This window comes from Melozone crissalis, unplaced genomic scaffold (assembly GCF_028551555.1).
Source record: "Melozone crissalis strain CALT ecotype California unplaced genomic scaffold, PUWL_Pcris_2 ptg000018l_1, whole genome shotgun sequence".
Taxonomy (NCBI): domain Eukaryota; kingdom Metazoa; phylum Chordata; class Aves; order Passeriformes; family Passerellidae; genus Melozone; species Melozone crissalis.
Window position 1 is genome coordinate 17,753,914 of NW_026535796.1, and position 20,032 is coordinate 17,773,945.

General features: G+C 37.4%; 1 protein-coding gene across 1 annotated transcript in view; it reads left to right on the forward strand.

Annotated features, from left to right (window-relative positions):
• Window positions 1-2,796: 2,796 nt before the first annotated feature.
• Window positions 2,797-20,032, forward strand: part of MYBPC3 (myosin binding protein C3) — a 59,082-nt gene continuing 41,846 nt past the window's right edge. The window contains exons 1-7 of the mRNA XM_054275567.1: window positions 2,797-2,831; window positions 11,610-11,876; window positions 13,826-13,921; window positions 14,150-14,236; window positions 14,378-14,526; window positions 15,442-15,559; window positions 16,909-16,957. Coding sequence (XP_054131542.1) covers window positions 2,807-2,831; window positions 11,610-11,876; window positions 13,826-13,921; window positions 14,150-14,236; window positions 14,378-14,526; window positions 15,442-15,559; window positions 16,909-16,957 — 791 coding nt within the window. The 5' untranslated portion in view covers window positions 2,797-2,806. The remainder of the gene's footprint in view (window positions 2,832-11,609; window positions 11,877-13,825; window positions 13,922-14,149; window positions 14,237-14,377; window positions 14,527-15,441; window positions 15,560-16,908; window positions 16,958-20,032) is intronic.

The window sequence follows — 20,032 nt, forward strand, 5'->3', positions numbered from 1 at the left end:
CCCTCAGGAACCTGGTGTGGGTACTGGGGCTGTCCTGTGCAAAGTCAGGAGCTGGATTTGATGAACCTCGTGGATCCCTTCCAGATCAGGATATTCCATGATTCTATGAGCACTTCAGTGGACGGGTCCTGCTGGGCCTGTGCTCTGCACTGAGCCACCTCAGCTGTCCCACCATTCCCACCAGCAAATCTGCAGCCACTGAGGCAATTTTACTGCCTTGTCCTCAGAAACTGCAGAGCCACTGAGGAGGTGGTAATTTGATGACACAAAACAAAAGGCAGAGAAACAAATAAACAGAAATAGAGACAAGAAATTAAATGGCATGACAGAAACTACCAGGAAAAGAAGTCCAAAATAGAAAAGTAATATATAGACTTTCTGTCTGGATACCTAAATTTGAGCAGAGTCACAAGCACCCAAATACATAGATTTTTAATAAGAAGTTGTGTAGTCTTTTTAGAAGGAGGTGCTGTTAACTTTGGCTATAAATAATAAATCCTTGGTTTTCTCTGTATAAGCCATGGTGCAGCTATCCAAAATTGCACAGCATGTCACGGCAGGGCACCAATTTCTGTCATTTTTGAACTTGATTTTGAATTATGTGGTGGAAGACACTGTCTGAAGCACAGAGCAATAATTTCAGAGTAATTCTTCTGACAAGGAAGAATTTTCCCTCTCGCTCACTTTTTAAGCACAGGCCCTGAGACATTTATTACATGTTGCTTCATTGTTCTTGTACATTAGTTTCATTTGAACACAGGAGAAACTTCACACACTTGCTAAACAATTATCTAGTGTTGCAGTGCACTACAAAGTAGTTATCACAATCAACTGTGTAGGTTTGAGTCAGGGTAGCCCTTGAAATTATACATTTCATTTGCATAGCAGTTTTGTTATTAAAAGTAGTCAAATAATATAATATAATGTAATGTAATATAGAAAATGCTAGAAAAAGTTTACTATTACAACAATGCTGCCACCTGGCAACCTAATGCGTAATAGCAGACAAAACATTCATTTTTCCCAGTCTTGAACATAGCAATATATTTGAAATATTACTTTAAATAACATTAAAAGTCACAAAATCTGCCCAGTTTTTATTGGGTTAGGATCCTTTCCCTGCATCAGATTAAATCCTCATGTGTTTCATTGTGGGGAAGAAGTGAGACCCAAGCCCTTTGAAAGGTTTCAAGGCAAAGCAAATAGCCAAAGGAAATTTCCTGACTCCCAGTGAAATATCTCAGGCACAGGATAGTAGCAAATACATATCATGGTAGCTGTGCTCCACTAGAAACCAGGCAATGGAAAATAAACACAGGCGACATCCTGCTCATCTTCCTCACTCATCCATTAAAAATTGCTTCAAGGGAAGGGGAGGAGGTGTTTGGCCCCAAATCAGGAGATGTATCAGCTGTGATTCTTGCATCAGCCTACTAAGAGAGTTAGATGTGAAAAACAGACACACAGTACAGTGACTGATGAGCTGCTTGCACACTGGTCTGTTCTGAACTCCATGCCAAAATATTAAATCATTTAAAAATGAGTTTTTTTACAGGAGAGTAAATCTGGGGGGAAAAAATGAAAACCACACCTTTTTTCTTTTTTTTTTTTTAAATTATTTTGTCAATACAAGTGGTGGCTAAAATATGCTCAATGTTTGGCCTCCAGAGTTTTTTGATAAAGCTTAAAACTCAAAATTGATAAACCATCATGATAATAAAAGAATGATTGTCCACAGTTACTATTTTGCCATATATGAATATGCTAAATAATATGCATATGAATATGCAAAATCTTAATATATATATATATATATAGTATATATTTTTTCCTATATATTTTTTTCCTATATATATATATATAATTTTTTTTCCTATATTTTGCTAAATATAGGAATAAATAGGAAGCAATGATTGGAGCATGAAATGGCCATACAACAATAATTTTCTAGTGAGATTTTCCCCCAGATCTTTTCTACATGATTAAGCAAAATTGAAACTTCTAGTGGCATAAAGCAGAACCTTGTAACTATTTTTTAAATGATATTTAAAAGAAGAAGAAAAAAAACTTGCTAGTTATCAAGAAACGTATGCTGTGGATCAAGTGGGCGGATGGGGAGGGAGGACTAAAACTATTTAAGTAGTGTCATGCTTTCTACTTGTGACTGCAAATGTCAGTATTGTGTAAGTGTCTCTGCAAAAGAAAGTTCTTTCCTTAAAGTTCACAGTTAGTTCTACAAATACAGTCTTTGGTTGAAGAGCTAAAAAAAGAAACAAGAAAACCAGTGTGTGAGGGGCTGTTTAGCTCTGACCCAATTATGACAAAAACAAAAACTGAAATAAGTGGTAAGAATATAAGCAAATGCACACTTAGAGTAAGCAGGAACCAGCACACAGGAGATGTAACTACCAGATCTAGTTTGCTGCATGTGCTGTAAACATGGCAGTGCTGGAATTCTCCATGCAATACATGCCTGTAGCCAGAAGACGCTCTGCACCCATGTGCAGCATCACATTGTGCTCTGGTTTATAGCACCAGATCAGTGGTAGCCAGCCTTGGGTGGCCTGAGCTCCCTGGCTCCTGGAACTGGGCTATATTTAACCCAGCTGATGTAGCCTGTCAAGTGCCCTGCTGCTGATAAGGTGCCGTAGCCGACAACAGGGGGGGATCAAGGGGGAGGAGCAGGATGGGGGCTTCCACCCCATGGGGCTTTAGGGGGTCTCAAAAGCCCTGCAGTCCCATTCCTGTGTGACTCATACCCTGCTTTCCAGATACAGCTGGGAGCTCCACCAGAAACAAAGGGAAGATGCCAGAGCCCGTAAAGAAAACAGGTAAGGATCATAACTGACAGACAAAACTGAGAACAGCCTGACAGGAAAAAAGTGAGTAGATTATGTATGCTAGAGAAATTAGATGCCTCAAAGGAAAAAATAAATAGACAGGGAAAAAATTTATTAAGTTATAAATGTAAGAGATACTGAGTGATCTTGAAGAGAAATCGCTAACTGCTTTGATAATCCTCAGCCACAGAATTTTCTCAAGAGACTTTGGATGAGGAAAAAATAGAGGTGAAACTCATTTGATTCTCAGTTGTGCTTAATTTCTCATTTCCTTTCCTAGTCACCTTTAGGACTCTGAAAAAAATAAATAAAGGCTTGTTGTCTCTCTCTTGGACAGCTAAATAGTATAAATCTCTCCTGCTTTTATTTAGGGTTTGGGTTTTTCCCCCTGACAATTTGTAGAAGTATTATTGGCAAAATTTGATGGTATTTATTGTGAATGAAATCTCTGTGAAAATGAAAGCAAACAGAGCCTGGTCAGAGTTTATTCCTTCTGTTTCTTTTAACCACTGAAATAGAACTCTAGGAAAAAAAGGCAACATTGTACTGTGAAGAATACATGGCAATTTCTTTTCCTTGCCCTCCTTCATCTTTTCCCCTTGAGCCAGAATATAACTAGCCTTTTTCAGAAAGCCAAGGTCACAAAGCCACAGAGAAAAATTCCAGGAAGCTATTTCAAACTTATTAATGTTTTAATTAAAAATCTTCAAATAAGGAATCACTCAGATGCTGCCCACATAGAGGAGGCCTAGAATGGAGTGCAAGGTGCAATGAATCTGGTGTTTGTAGGAGGAAGAGAGCCTGGGAAGAAAAGGAAGAGGCAGCTAACTTCAGGACACCTGCAGAGGAAGATGCCTCAGAAGCTCTTTGCATCGACAAGTTTGGAAAAAAAAGCTGACAAAAGCTGAATTTCTGATTGTTTGTCAAGTGTGAACAAGCTCAATAGTCAGGCCTGGAGAAACTTGTACTAAATCTGGGATTCTCCACTTCAGAGCTGTCATTTCATTGATGCCAGTGCACATCCAGAATCACCACTACCTGAATGTACAGTACAAGGTGCACGTGTTTTTAGAAATGTGCAGTTTCCAGAGTTAGCCAGTGCCAGCTGTGGAGACTTATTAATAATGGCCTTTGTGCTTTGCAAAGGCCTGAGCAGGATTGGTCTGCTCTTAGTTTGGCCACTGAGACAATCTCCTATTGTCACAATAACAAAAGGAGAACTTGCTAAGAACCTTCATTTGACCAAAATACTTGAAATCAGCCACTACCAGAGGCAGACCAATTACACACCCAGAGATTCCCCCATTACAACCTGCCAAGCATCAAAGCATGGTTAACTCCAACAAGATTCTTTGTGTTCCCTCTGTGTGATAACCCTAAAGCAACAGTGGTGTCAGCAATCCTTACATTGTATTACAAATATAACATCATTTCATATTCATCAGGCTGCCTTTTCTAATGAGTGTAGATTTGTATATAAAAAAGAAATATATATTAGATCCTGTAATTGTAGACAAAAACTTGAAAATATAAGCTGGAAAGTTTCAGTCATCACCTCAAAAATGAGAAAATCATACTTATATTCTGGTTTTAAAATCATATGATTTTTAAGTTTTATTGAAATGTTTAATTGTTGTGAATGCAGACAAAAAGAAATACAACAGAGTAGGCAAAATTTGACAGTGACACCTTGGCATTATGACTTCTGATTTCTAATTCTTTAACTGCCTTTAAATTAACATTTCCATTCTCTGTGGGGGAGAGGCAATGTCTCTGTTTGCAAAGATACCCACTTTTGCTGGCTAATGGTGAAGAGAAATTCTATCCCAACTTATTTCTCCAGAGAAATCTAACAGGTGTCTAACATCACTAGTCCTACACAGTTCTTATGAACAAACCAGACCAAACACTGGGATTATCACAGCAGGGGGAGGAAAAGCTCTTGTTACACACTCTGACTGAGACAGAACCAGTCACATGCCCCACAACTTTTAGAGAGGATCTTCTCAGTCTCCCAGGAGACACTAATCCCTTTGGTTTTCTATTTCATGTTGTTTATACAGTTCAAGCCATTTCAAGATGGGATAATGCTGAGCACCATCTCGGGAGGGCCAAATAACCATTGGGCAATTCATACTTGGATAAATCACAATTCCTGCCTTTCACACACCATGTAGCCAGATTACTGGAGAGCCCAAAGAAGTCCCTAGTCTGTACTACTGAAATTCGTGCATCTGGTGTATAGGCAAAAGAAAATTCTTCATGTCAAAGAATGATCAGAGATACTCTGCTTATATCTGCTGTTTTAACAGGGCTTTTAACATGTAAAAAGAAATGAACAATAACAACCAAAAAACACCCAAAAAAACCCCAAATAAACAAAAAAACCCCATCCACCAACCCCTCCGCCCCCCCGCAAAATCCCACCAAAAAACCAAAATCATTGTATAAACCATTAAACTTAAAATGGTGTAGTGAATTACATTTTCCAACAGACATTCTTTCACTTTCAAATGCCCAACTAAAATACTTCAGGATAAAGCACTTCCCTACTTATTTCAAGAATGACAAAAGAACTGTCCTAACCTTCTAGAAAATCCACAAGAGAAACAGAATTTATAAGACCTGTAAGAGTTTTGTATGAGAGCAAACAATCAAACTCTGAAAAGCACCACTCTTTGCAGGTTTCTGTTGCAGAAACTTTATGTTTTTATCCCTTTGATTTAAACACTTCATAGTGTATCTATGTTCAAAAGCTCACTATTTTGAAAACTTTGATCATTTTTTTGTTCTGAAAATTCAGAAATGTTTAAAAAAATCCAACCATTTCCCTAAAAATATTTTATGACATTAGGAGGAAATACTTGACTTTTTAAACACCAAATTTAGTAGATAAATGGGACTTAATGGGAAGTGTGTGCTTATTATAGCTGGGAAAGGAGAAGTCTATATTACTCACCTTCTCTGAAGATCAGCCAGCTTTTACTCACATATTTTATAGATTGAGGAGTCAAGATTTTGCAGTTCTGATTAGGAAATTTCATCAAAAATTTACAAATAACTTGTAAGTAAACAGAGGTTTCAATACTACTACTACTACTAAAAATAACAATTATATTAATAATAATAATTGCATAACGAAGAGTAAACCACATAATTTTAGTTTGAATATGAGATCATTCTTTCACATTTGCAAGCACCTAGCAGAACAAAGTACTGCAACAAACTTCTATGCACCACAGGAATGCAGAAAAAACCCTAAATTCATACAGACATAGTTTCCTCTTGTGCAAGTTAAGATTCAAACCAAGCTGAACATTATTATCCCCCTTTTACTGCAAGTGTGATGGATGCATGGAGAGAGAGGTGACTGATTAGTGAAACTATTCCTCGCCTGTTGCTCATGCTGCAGGAATTTGCAATCTCAGCTGCTGAAGTAGGCAAGGAATGATAAGATTGAGTCTTTCAATAGCTTCTGGATCATGGAATGATTAAGCTTGTAATTGCAAGAAGCCACTTAGGTCCTGACTGAGGAATGTGCAGCATCTTTATATAGTTCCTCAGAAAGGAATTTACAAGCTCCATTACTGAACTCTGCTTATCCTCAGCTGAGCTTTTAACTCAATGGAAGAGCAAATGATATAGAAGCAAAACTAGATGCCAAGTGCAAGCAAAAGTCAATTTTCAACATGAAGTCCCAACAAATTAAAGAATTCCAAAAGCTATTACTGCTTTTGTAATATTATTTAAATATATCGACCATACCGACATATTTTAACACTCTCTGAAGTACAGAGAATGTGCAATAAGATAACTCAGCTTTGTGGGAGAAACCTGCGATTATTTTGTCTAATTTCACTCATCACAAATTTCTGTTGTAGTTTCTAGCAGCTGCATTCAACCAGATACATTAGATTCTCCTCAAGAATTTATACCTTTAACAGGTTTTATTTCAGAAAGGAAGAAATATCATCTGAAAATGTCATCTAACACATATTCTCCTCTACCACTCTGTGTAGAAAACACATTTCTTGCTCACTTTCATTTCACATAGTTCACACATACTTTGAAATTCTAGTATTTCAGGAATAGGTTTTCAGCTGATGCTTGTGACTCTAAGCCAGATTATTTAGAGAATGTTGCTGGCAAATGAAATCCTTTTGGTAATTTGAACATTATTTTACTGTACATCTTACCTCCATTTTTTCTGACCCTAATGAATTAAGAATTGCTCTTCTAGCTTCTAATAATAATTTTTATTCTTATTAGAGATACAACAGTACTTGGCAGCTACCTACTAACAATTTCATGCTGTACAAAGACAACAGAAAAACAGTCTCTGCCTGAAAACACTCATAAAATAAAACCCCAGTAAATAGATTGACAGCTCAACAAGAGAGCAAAGGAAATAATTTTTAGTGCAATAGATAGAGACCCTGGTAGTAGCTTATCCATTTCTTGGGGTTTGCATAGGAGAGTATGAAAAAGACTTGAATCATAATAGTAAACTTGTTTGATGATGGATGTTAGAAAGACATTGCTTCAAAGCAGGTCAGAAAGTAAAGGAGAAAGCATGAAGGTGCTAGTATCAAGATTTTATAAATGGCAGCAGAATGAAGGCAGAATACTAAATTTGTTATTTTATTTAGGTGACTATTATGGAAAATTAGTTTTGGAACCCAAATAATTTTTTTCTAGTTTAATTTGGTGCAAAGCAAATGTATTTTTTTTTCTTCATCCTCCTGATTGAAAGACCTACCAGTAAATTTTAAAAATGCAATCTGATCATAGATCTCCAAACAGAGGTTTTTATTACTGACCAGTTAAGCTGAAACTTGTGTAACAAATACAGTGTATGGCTGATGCTATCTCTCCAGGTGTTTCAAGAGTTTTAGAGGATACAAGTTCTGGTAGCTGTAGCCTTAACCACCAAAAAGTTTCTGCAAGATAACTGCAGACCACATACAGCTGTTTCCTCTTCTGCCTGGGGTAAAATCTGCTGGTTTATGTTGCTCAGAAATTATGTGAGTGTGTTTGCGTTATGGAAGCTAGAAGTGATTAGGAAGGCCTGGGTTATGAGAGGTGAAGTATTGAAAAATGGGTTAGTGCAAAGTGGCCCTAGGCTCATTTTCTTTTATTAGCTTCATGTCCCTCTTCTCTCCCTTCATTAAATCCCCACAGCAACACCAACTCCATCCCCAGTAAACACACAGAGCACCTTCAACACTTTCTGTCTTCATCAGCCCTGGTAACTCACATGGCTCTCTGCTCTCCCCAGAAGTGCCATGGTGTGCTATTGCTACTGTCACTTTTCTGTCCCCCTGTGTGGCTGGGTTAGAACATACCAGGAATCAGAGAGGTAACACAGTGAGCAGCAGAGGATATCAGGTGCCCCAGCCCTATTGCTCGTAACTCATGGGCACCTGGAGTCTGGATAAACACAGGACAGCGGCTGAGATCTGTCAGTGGCTGACAGACACATTCCACAACATCACACAAGAGGTGTCACAGTCATTGGGTTTTCCACTGCCTCATGGTGGTGGTCACATTCAAGAGTGTTTAGAGTATGGGATGGATATATAGAACTCAGAGGGGTGTATGCCAAACGTTGTAGTGAGAAAGATTGTCAGATGGGGAATGTGTTTCTGACAAAAGCAGGCAGAAGTGTGGTTCTCAGGACAGACCAGAAGTTTTGGATGGTGGTGTTTAGGAGTATTCCTAATGGGGAAATACCTGAATTACATTGGTGTAACTGCATGAGAAAAAACCTCTGGTCAACTTGGATTTATTTACATGTTACTTAAAGTGGCAGCCACAATGAAGGGGTGGGGAATAACTGAACTCTTTAACCTCTGAAGCAGCCCCTTTTCTTCCCCAAAAGGAAAAAATACAGTATTCAGATGCTTCTTCAGCAATCTCTCTTCTGCAGCAAAGTAATATCCTGTAAAATCTCCAGGCCTACATCTTTAGTTTTCCTTTGCAAAAAGAGCAGTGAAAGATGAAAGAAAAGCTGGGTAGAGAGAAGTCACTCCGGACACTGCCCCTGACTGCATCACAACCACAGGAAAAATACTCATTTAAAACCTGAGTCTCCTTTACCAGTGAAAAAGTGGGTGCACAGCAGCTGCTCTTGAGGGCCTCTGTTCTCATGGGAGATTTTGGGCTTTTCCAATTCTGTACTTACCAGAAATATTCACAATCATTTTAAGTTGGAACTAAAGTGTCTTTTGGCAGGAAAAATGGGAATAAAAGGAGTCTTACATATAAACTTCTGCACATGTGTTTAGATTTCCTAAAGCCAGAAATGTTATGTAGTGGTAGAGATTTCTCACTGTGTTCTCACCAACAATTTTGTTCTTGTTGAGTCATCTACAAAACAAATGTAAGAAACCTAATCACTTCACAGGGTGCGCAGCAGATCACAGAGTTACTTGCAAGTATGCGTGTCATGAAACCCTGACACTGTAGGCTGGAACCTTTACAAATCACTTTGCTGTTAGGTAATTAATATATTTATAGATTCTTTTGTGCTTAAACAGAAGAGTGATGATAATAGCACTCAAAGACTGAAAACATGCCTCTTTGCTGCTTTGTCTGTAGAAACATAGGAGCCAGCCAGCCAGCAGAGAGTGGCTCCCAGAACTGACCTGTCTCCCACTGTGCAGCAGCCTGGCACCTTCACAGGTCTTTGGAATCCTGCATGTCCTGCCTGCTGTGTACAGTCACTCTCCTGCAGTTATTCAGGATACACTGCACCAATGCACACCCTGCTGTGTCATTTACAGAAGTGCAGAACGGTACCTAAAGGTGTGCAGCTGGTAACAGGCAGCACGCTGTAGGACACTGCAGTACAAAGTCCTGTATTCTACAAAGCACTACATTTTTAAGCAACTATTGCACCAGATTAAAAAAACAAAAAACCTCAATTATAAACATGCAGGAACATTCCACTCCCAGGGGAAATTTTCCACACTTTTAATAGGGAAGGAAACCATGCAGAAGAATAAAACAGGAGGTTTTTCAAGGTATTTCTAGGCTCATTGAAAACTAAAATTATGTTTTCATCAGAAATGCAAAAGGGGGGGGGGGGGGAGAAAAAGAAATTGAAAATATGTAATTTTGGTTTTCATATAATGAAGAAAAGCAAAATTCAATCTTTACTAAATTCTAAAAGTGTTTGTAGTTCATATTTTAACTGATGCTTAAGAAGGTTCAAATCCTTTGCAAAATAATGCAAGAAGCATGAATTGTGTTGTGGCTAAAGACCAAAGGCCATCAGATGAAATCTTTGCAGAGGTAACTCCACTAAGGTCAACTAAATTATGCAGTCTGAAGACATGCTACAGGAGTAGAGATTTTATAAAAATAATAGGTGGTATTTTTAATAATATACCATTTACATGAACTTAAGCACCTGTTTGAACATGAATATAAGCTTTCTCTTTTAAACCATTTTCATGCCATGTTTCTTTCATTTTTATAAAGCAGAACTAAAAGTTCAAAGCTAATTATAACCGTTGTTGTGTTGTATGGAGGAGTAGAGCCATAGACAATTTGCCACAGAGGTGACTGATAAAATTAGATGTGATGAAATGACTAGTATTTTATAAAATGTAGTTATACAGGGGTGATTCAATAGAAAGATGACAGAATGATGTGCAAAAAAACATGCAGTGTATGAATCAGAATGTTAATTGCTGGTATTTTTACACATCAACATAGCTCATGGCAATTAGCAAATGATAACAGATTTCATTAAGACAAAAAACACGAACATGAAATGAAAAACTTGATTCCAAATAAAGATGAAGAAATGTAAATAAATAAATAAATCAGGTTAAAGAAATTAGTAAAACAAGTTACTTTACTAAAACCAAGTCTTGAGAGAGATTAGGATACCCATGGATGAAAATCATGATACATTATTTGTTTACAGTTCCCTATCTGCTGTGCTACTTTGATTGCATATGAAGTAAAACATCGTTTGGTTTACACTTGTTCACCCTATATATTAATAATGCCATTAATTCTCCTTATAAGCTTCCCAAGCTTTTCTTGACACATTGCGGAAATATTTTAATCTACACCTTGGAAGTAATTGTTGTAGAGTGTCACATAGGAAAGTACTTCAACTTTTAATGCTGAAGTAAACTTCTGAATACAAACAATAATTTATATCCTTATAGCTGGAATGAAAGGGTCATCATAGGAATGTGAATTCCTTTCCACTAAAGCCTTCATCAGTCAGAACGGAAGGACTAAAGATGAACCATTAATTCCTTGTGGTCTATTAGGGCACAGGTTACTGCACAAAGTGCAGTGTGGTTGAAGAACAGGTCCTGATCCTCTGTAACAACTGTATTAAGCAGCTGTTAGGACAAAATTAATAGTTCTAGATAAAAGTGCATGGCAAATTAATGTAGACAGCTAGATATGTAAGAATATATGCCATGCCATCTTGTCATCGACCAAAACATTCACTTATGAAAAACCAGAGCTCAATATGGGGAAAAAGAAAGAGGGGTGATTTTGCTCTCCATTTCACTTTATTTCATGACAATGTGGAGGAGATAAGACATCCCAGTGAGACACAGAACCTGATAAACTCAAAGACAATTCCACAACTTCTCTGGGGAAAGTGTTGTAATTTATAACTTGCATGGGCAGATGGGAGAGAAAGGAGGCAGCTGCTGCAGCCACAACAGCTGACTACACCAGATATGCCACAACTGCAAAACAGATTTTAGTGAGCCCTCTCTCTTTTTTTAGTTTCTGCATTTACCAAGAAGCCAAAGACAACAGAGGTGACAGCCGGAAACACAGCTGTGTTTGAAGCAGAGACAGAAAAATCTGGCATCAAGGTGAAATGGCAGCGAGCTGGCACAGAAATTACTGAAAGTGAAAAATATGTCATCAAGACAGAAGGCAACAAGCATTCACTGACAATCAATAACGTAGGAAAAGAAGATGATGTGACATATGCTGTAATAGCTGGAAGTTCCAAGGTCAAATTTGAACTCAAGGTCAAGGAACCAGGTACATAATTTCCTATGCAATTCTGGTTTAGTCAGTATTTCTAGTCCCACATGCAACCTTCACAGATAAAGCCCATGGAAATTAGCCTATATAAACACTATAACATGTCTCTACCAGCAATACATCTGTTTTGCCCAATTATTTGAAGCTGCTAATTCATATTAAGCTGAGGAATACATTTCCAGTGGCTAAGACACCTCTTTCCAGGTGTCAGAAATCCACAGAGAAGAGATCATAGGGGAAATGTCAATGTACATCTTCAGAATTCTGCCAAACTTTTACACTTAACTACTGAAAAGCAAAGCAAAGCTAATCTAACCCTCAACCTGAACTAAACTGAAATGCCTGACCTTAGGACTGAAATTTTCTTATAATTATTTAATTTAAAAACAAAATTGTAACAGTTGACAAAACACAAGTTATACTGTAATGTTTCTAGAAGCTCATATATTCCCCAAAATTGTCTCAAAATCTCCTGCTACCAAAAATGTGTATTTCAAGAGGGGCTTGAATATGAAGAGTAACCTTTGTATTATTGTGTACCTCCCATTATTACTACCTTTGTACACATTAAAAGATCAGTTACATGGAAATTTCAAAAACTTTCCCAGGCTTTTCCTGGGAATAAATTTAAAGAGTCAAACTCCCTGGAATTTTCTCATGGAAAAGTATCTGAAGACACTTAGGATAGATGAAATCACTCATTTTTTGAAACATTTTGACCTTCCAGATCCCTTTTCCCCCTCCAAAATGGCATCCATTTACCACTTCTGGTATTTGACTTTTTGCTTTTCAATTTGGTGAAAAGCCTCAAACTCAGATTGTTTACATCACTTCCTTTTCTTTGCTATCACTGTTTGTTTTAGCAACATGATGGGACCTTGTGAGAACTTATGGTCAGCTGAAAATAAATAGAGGAATATTTAACATGCTTCAAGGTGTCCTGTTCCATATGCAAAGACAGGACATGACAGATTATGTGTGAGGGAAAATCCTGGTATGGATTAGGACAATTTGACAGCTGTCAGAGCTGCAGAAATATGGTCCTGCTATCTCATCCTGAAAGGAAACTGGGCCATATAGTACTCATCATATTTTCCTCATTGTCTTTTAGGTTAGTTCCATGCAGAGGCTGCTATAGGCAGAAAACTTGCAAATAATGCTATGGAGCACAGTGGAGTGTGTAATGTCACAGAGTAACTGGATTGTCCATTATTATTTGGAAGCAGCTCCACTACCTACAGAGAAAAAATATCTTTCTGCAACTGATCTATTTCAAGAAATTCTACCTCCCTCCATCTGCTCCAGTTGCTCACTCCTACTCCATTTTCAGACAATTCTGTCTTCTCCATTGTGCCAAATGCATTTGCCTAAATTTGTCTCTGAGGTCATGGTTTAATTGAGAGGATACAAACTTCCATAAGCCAGGGGAAGACAATACAGATGGATTTTTAAAATGCTTTCTCCATATTGCTTACTAGCAATGTTTAGAGCTTTTTCCAAGCTGCTCACAACAATAGGCTTTGTAACATTACATTCCAACAGCACCATTAAACAAAATCTCATTAATAAGCAAACTGTTTACAAATATAATAATTACATAATTTTTCATTACCTTTTCTGTTTAGAAACTGACAGTAGTTACTTTAGTTTGCTGACATTTGCAACAAATAATAGCATTATTCATCACCTGACAAGTTTTTACACATCAAGACTATAGAATTTTCAAAACCAGGCATCAGTTCTTTCTGAGCTCATCAAAAGAAAAAGCTTCATCATCCAGCTTCAGGGAGCCCCTTCTGCTTCCAGCGCATCCTCTAGGCTCTAGGAAACAACAGCTAATTTCTCTGCATTTCCTAAAATATATTAAAGGCTGTTCTTTTTCAAAATTTCTTCAAAAAGAAAGAGGAAATAGACTTTCTCTAATCTTGGCTTACATTCATTTCCAGAAAAGAGTGAGACAGTCACTCCTGCAGAAGCTGCTCCAGCCCCAGCTGCCCTAGAGTCACCTGCTCCACCAGCAGAAAGCAGCCAAAACACACAAGGTAATAGAGAATTAACATTGACATCAAGTCTGGTTTATTAGCAGAAGGGAAGAACATCCAGAGGAACTCCTTAATGTGAGACAGAGACAGTAGGTGAAAGCAGATCATAAAGAATAAAGAATCTCAGAGGCAGAAGAAATCTACTGAGAAATTTTTAAATTAATTGAGTAGTTCACTATATAGTTTGATACAAAAAAGTCTAAATAGTAATTATGATGTTTATTTCAGTTTCATCAGCTGAGACACACTCAGAAGAACCTCTGGACCCCATTGGGCTCTTTGTGGCACGACCACAGGATGGAGAAGTTACTGTTGGTGAGTGCATGTTGGTCAAGTGAAGTTTGTAAACTGTACCTGATGCTTGACTATCACTAGCTCTCTAAGTACAGAGTGACAGCAGTGACACAACAGATAAACATAATTCATAATCTTACTTTAATCTACTTCTCCTACAAGGTGGAAACATCACATTCACTGCCAAAGTAGCTGGTGAGAGCCTGCTGAAGAAGCCATCAGTGAAATGGTTCAAAGGAAAGTGGATGGACCTGGGAAGCAAAGTGGGGAAACATCTCCAGCTACGTGACAGTTATGATCGAAATACCAAGGTACAATTGGCAGAACAGGGTTCTCGGTCTTCTAGGTACTAATCTTTAATCTGAGGAAAATAGAAACTAAAATAGTTTGATGTTAAGGTACCCAAAGCAACACACAAGGCCATACTTATTCACAGAAGTCTGTGTTTTGACCACACAGACAAGAGACAAACTCTACATACTCCTGCAAACTTTATCTGTGGTGAAATGGGAAAACATCTAGAGGACTGGGGGAGTAGTTTTGCACTTTCTACTGCAGGATTCCCTTCATTTTCCTTCAAGAAACTTGGTATATTTAAGAGAAAACAATCAGCTATTTAAGCATAGTCTATCTTGTTCTTAATAGGTCAATCATTCTGCTATTAGTGCTGGAATTCATTGCTCTCTTGCATTGTCTAGACTGCTTTAAGTAGCTGAATAAGACCCATTTTTTACCAGAATGTTGTCCAAAGGTACCTGAGCAGGAACACGAGTCTGTACCACGACTTTGCTTCCACTGTGGTACATGAACCACTACCACCCTCTCCTGGAGGGAACGGGACAGACTGGCTCACATGAGCCACTCCTTTCCCTGAATTTTGGCCCCTTCTGCACACGTTCCGGGAAGAGGCTAAAACTGCTTAGTGAAAGCATTATTCCTGTCTCCAGTGCACGTGGAATTAGTGTATGCCCCAGCACAGTTTAATAATACACCTTTTTATCCTCAAGAATACCTGTACTGACAGCACTCTTCAGCTGTTTCTACTGCATTGGGGATTACAGATAATTTTTTGTCACAGTAATGAGTTGGACACTCATGAGGTTCTTAGTTCAAAGGATGAACAAAGACATAGTTCATCCTTTGTCTATTTCTCTCCATGTATTCCCTCTCAGGTTTCACCATTTCATTTTCTAACTTAATTATTGTATCACTGGTGTCTCTTCTAGGTGTACACCTTTGAAATGGAAATCATAGAAGCAAACATGACTTTTGCAGGAGGGTACAGATGTGAGGTGTCTACCAAGGACAAGTTTGATAGCTCTAATTTCAGCCTGACAGTCAATGGTAAGGTGAATTCCTTCCCTCTCTTTTTTTTCTTCCTGCCCCTGTACTTTTTTTCCCTGTCCACCAACAATTCTTTCTGGTACATAATGGTTACTAGACAAGCACAAATCTGAAGTATAGACCTGAAGATCTAGAGAGGAGAATGGGATTGAGATTATTAGAAATACCACTTGGTTGTCACTCTGGTCAGAGCACTGTGATGCTGTTAAAGAAAGCACACGCAAAGATGCAAAACTGCCCACGTTTTCTCTGGCTTTATTCTGATTTCAGATTCATTCTTTCATTAAGCTCAATTCCACTAGAATAGAAGATAAGTTCATTCTTATTTTGGCAAAAGTTCAGTACTAAAATGGATGTTTGAAAAAGATAGATTTAGATATGTGACACTATTGTAAATTCCTTTTCCCTTCCTATATAAATAAATTCAACTTGCACAGAAGCACCTTGTGAGATAAAATTGCTTTAAGAGCAGATGACTCATTTTACTTAATGCATGGTGCCACCCTCACAAGTGCTGTGCTGAAAAGTTTATAAAAATTAAAAAGGAAGTACATTTCAACATCAATTTGGCCTTGACTGGAAAAGTTTAAGTAAAAGAGTATAAGCACGGACTGACTGAAAGAACTGAGTGTTTGGACCATTTCTGGTTTCAGCAATTCTGTTGAAGGGACTGCAACATTAACTTCTCTCCAGCTACCACTGAACCTAACGACAAAGGTTTATTAAGTTATTTGATCAGCAGTGGTAAATTTAGTAGTTTCACTAGCTAGGACTCATAAGACTTAGGAGCAGCAACTGAGAACAGGTTTTCTCCCAGCAGTAGCAGCACACCAATTTATACCAATAATGTAATAGAATTCTCTCTATACAACAACATCAATTAGGTTCCTGTACCTCTCTACATAGTTCCAGAAATTATCTCTGCTGTCAGAAGATAGATTATAATTTATTATTAATAATAGTATTCAGCTGATGTCCAGTCATATTCTCATTAGGGTTTAAATACTCTGTGAAGACACTATTGAAATTAAAATTTTGCAGCAGGAGAACTGACAAGCAAGAGATAAGACAGTCCATCAGGATCCAGGTTATTATGAAACATGAGACAGAAATAATTTAAAACCACTGGATGTTGAAAGCTAAAATTAGTGAAGGTTATGTGCTTAAAGATGATGTGTTAATCTTTCAATTATTCAAAATTTCAATCTTCAATGCAATTAATCACAATTTACAATATAAGAATTTCTTTCTAAAAACGTCAGCAAAGGAAAACTTTAAAAATAGCAGCGTATTTTTACATTTTGTTGACTTGCTTTCCCATTTTTCCTCATTACTTTTTGTCACATCAGAAGCACCTGTAAGTGGAGACTTGGACATCCGAGCTGCCTTCCGCCGCACGTGAGTACGCACAGCAGAAACCTGTCTAGGTCAGGCTACAGATCCTTGTGCAATTCATCACTTTCCCACAAAAAACTAGCTAAAAGCAAAGCTGTTGGACAAACAAACACAAAGATAGAGAGTCTACTAAGAAAATATTTCTACTATTAAAATACTATACAACTCCTGGAAATCACCTAAGAGAGTTTGGACTTTGTACTAGTGTAATAATCATGCTTGCCTTCAACTAGGCAATCCATAATGTGTATAATTGTAAAAAGAACTTCAGCACCTTTTTTCCAGGCCTGTAAAGAGCATTCCAGATATAGACCAATAGAGATGGAAAAGATACTGTGTGATGTTGGTCTTGATTTTGTCTGGCTTACATGTATCTTAGTACAAACATTTGCATTTGCCAAACAAGGAGAGTGGAGTTTGGTGTGAGCTCTGTAAGCAGCATATGACTGATAACATTCCTGTAAGCATTTTGATTGTATCTGTTTTCATGTTCTATACCTGTATTAGCTGAATGAAGAAAATCACATTGTGAGTGGTGAAAACTCAGGTATATGTAGTCTCAGATATTAAAGACTGGTGTTGAAAAGGCCAATCTCCCCCCATCTTTAATACTTTCTGATGTCTCTCTTAATGGAATAATGTTCCCTTCTATTAGTAAGATTCACAAAATTGGTTGGATTTTTTTCTAGTGTTAGACATTAATACATGTGCCCTTTTTCCTTCATGCAATAATAAATAAGTTTCTATTTCAGTTTTTATATGTATTTTTGAAAAGTTACTAGACCAAGAATATTTTGACATCTATTTCTCTATAGGTCACAAATCATCTGTGGCAACTCTTTGAGTATTTCTCTACAAGTCCTATTTTTATATGAGAATTTTTCTAAGATTTAGAAAATCTTAGAAAATCTTTCACAAATAATTAAACAAGGCTAGCAGAATTTGTCTGCAGTTAAGTGCATCTATAGGTAGCTCACCAGCCTCACTGTAAAATGGTGGCCACTCAGTACTAAGTGCATTGTGTTATTTCACTGCAGTGAAAGGAGAGTTTCTCTTCTTGTTAGCACAATTAAAAGAATTCCAAATCAGTTTGAAGGGAGTGCAGTGTGAGCAGCTTCAGGCAGTTCAGATTGTCAGTTTCTCCTGTAAGAATGAAGCCAGATTTTGAACTGAACTGTTTAAATCTGAAGCTTTGTCTTTGATACCCTTGCTCAGGAGCCTAGCAGGAGGGGGGAGACGGATGACTTCAGCCTTTCTCAGGTAGTCACTGACTGTGTCAGCAGACAAAGTTAAGTCTTACAATGAACTGTCTCTCTCTGCTTAGGAAGAAAAAAAAAAAACAAGCCCAAAGAATTAGGATGCAGCTTAAATTTCAAATAAATCACTGTTTATAATGTGTAGTATTTATATGAGATTAATACATATAAATATGAAATAATGTAAGACAAAAAAAGAAAAATTAAAAAGACAAAACATAAGAACATAAAAGGATAGATAAAAACAGATAAATAAAGAAACGAGTAGCTTGGTAGTTCAGTGAGAGGCAGATTCATCTAGAGAAAACATGCATGTGTTTGGCAAGTGACATCTTCTCACCCTTGTCAGAAGAAAAAAAGTAACTTTAAATTATATGCATGTCTGCCCTCTCTGTTTTACATGTTTTCCTCTCTACTGAGCACATTTTGACTAAAATTGCTGTTGCTCACAGAAATGTATCAACACAACTGAAAATCTGTTGTTTCCTAGCACACTCCTTATCATATCATCATTAAATTTTTCACTCCATGCCTTTTGCTCCTAATGTGTTATACTATAGCAAGAACTGGAGTTCTGAGATTAGATTTAACTATATGCATGTTAAAGCAATTATTAGGGTCTTTTCTTCAAAAAAGCTAAACCTTGATTGCTGTTCTTTCCTGAAACTTTAACTACCATTTGTGAAACAATAAGGTGAATAGTTATTCTGCTAGCTGTAGACCTGTTTTACTGAATATTTGGTCACAGGAAATCCTTTCCAAATTTGGGATTACCATAGTTATTTTTATGTACATTTTATGCCTGCAAACACATAAATTCTTGTGAAAGTAGGGCCAAAACCACACTTCTCTGTTTGAGCCTTATACCCAGGAAATTATAATTTCCAGTACTGTATTATTCTGAAAGTAACCCAAGATGTAAAGCCAGTATTTTCTTAAAGAAAAGATCTCTTCTCACACCATATTTCAAATTACACTGACTCTCAATTGTTCTTTAACCTTATATTGTCCAGCAGCACAAGAACTTTGTACTTGTATCTGTTTCATTTTTTTAATAGTACTGTTAAAATGCCCATCATTTTTCTGTTGAGGCTGTTTTCTTATTTCTAAAAATTCTTGTTCCTGCAATACTGAGTTTTCCCAACACTTCAATTTGCATTCTATAGAGGGACTGGTTTTTTCTGAAGCAACTAGGACTGTGTGTGGACAGAGGCAGCATTATGGTCTACAACTACCACCAGTACAAATGGAAAGGAAAATTTCTGCTCATGAAACAATAATTAAATGCAAGGTGCTGCTTCTGGAAGAATATTAATGCTGTGAGGTGGAGTCACCAGATTCTTTCACTCAAGACAACAGAGATGTTAAAGAGCAGCTGGTCATTGATGATAGTAGACTGGCTGAGATGAAGAAAATACATTTGGGCTTTCTAAATCCTGTCTGAATGCAAAGAAGACCTTTTTTTAGGAAATAAATCTAAAGAAGTGATTGTAGTGACTTTATGCTGTTTCCAGTGTAGGTCAGTATTACAAATGTTCAGAAGCACAGCTAAAACCCACTGGATTCAGAACACCAAAAATAACATTCTGCATTCTATCTGAGTTCACTGTGTGCAATGGGCAGAGCTACACATCAAAAAACTCTTGCCTGGTGCTCCTTGTTTTCACAGAGCAACTCCCCACAACATTGCTTGTCATGATACTTGTTGAGCAGAGGCATATTGAACTGAAAGGCAGAGCACAGAACTCCTCCTTCAACTCTCCCAGGCACCAATGATGTGACACTTTTTTCAGTGTTATAAATTCTGGTAACACAAACAGCC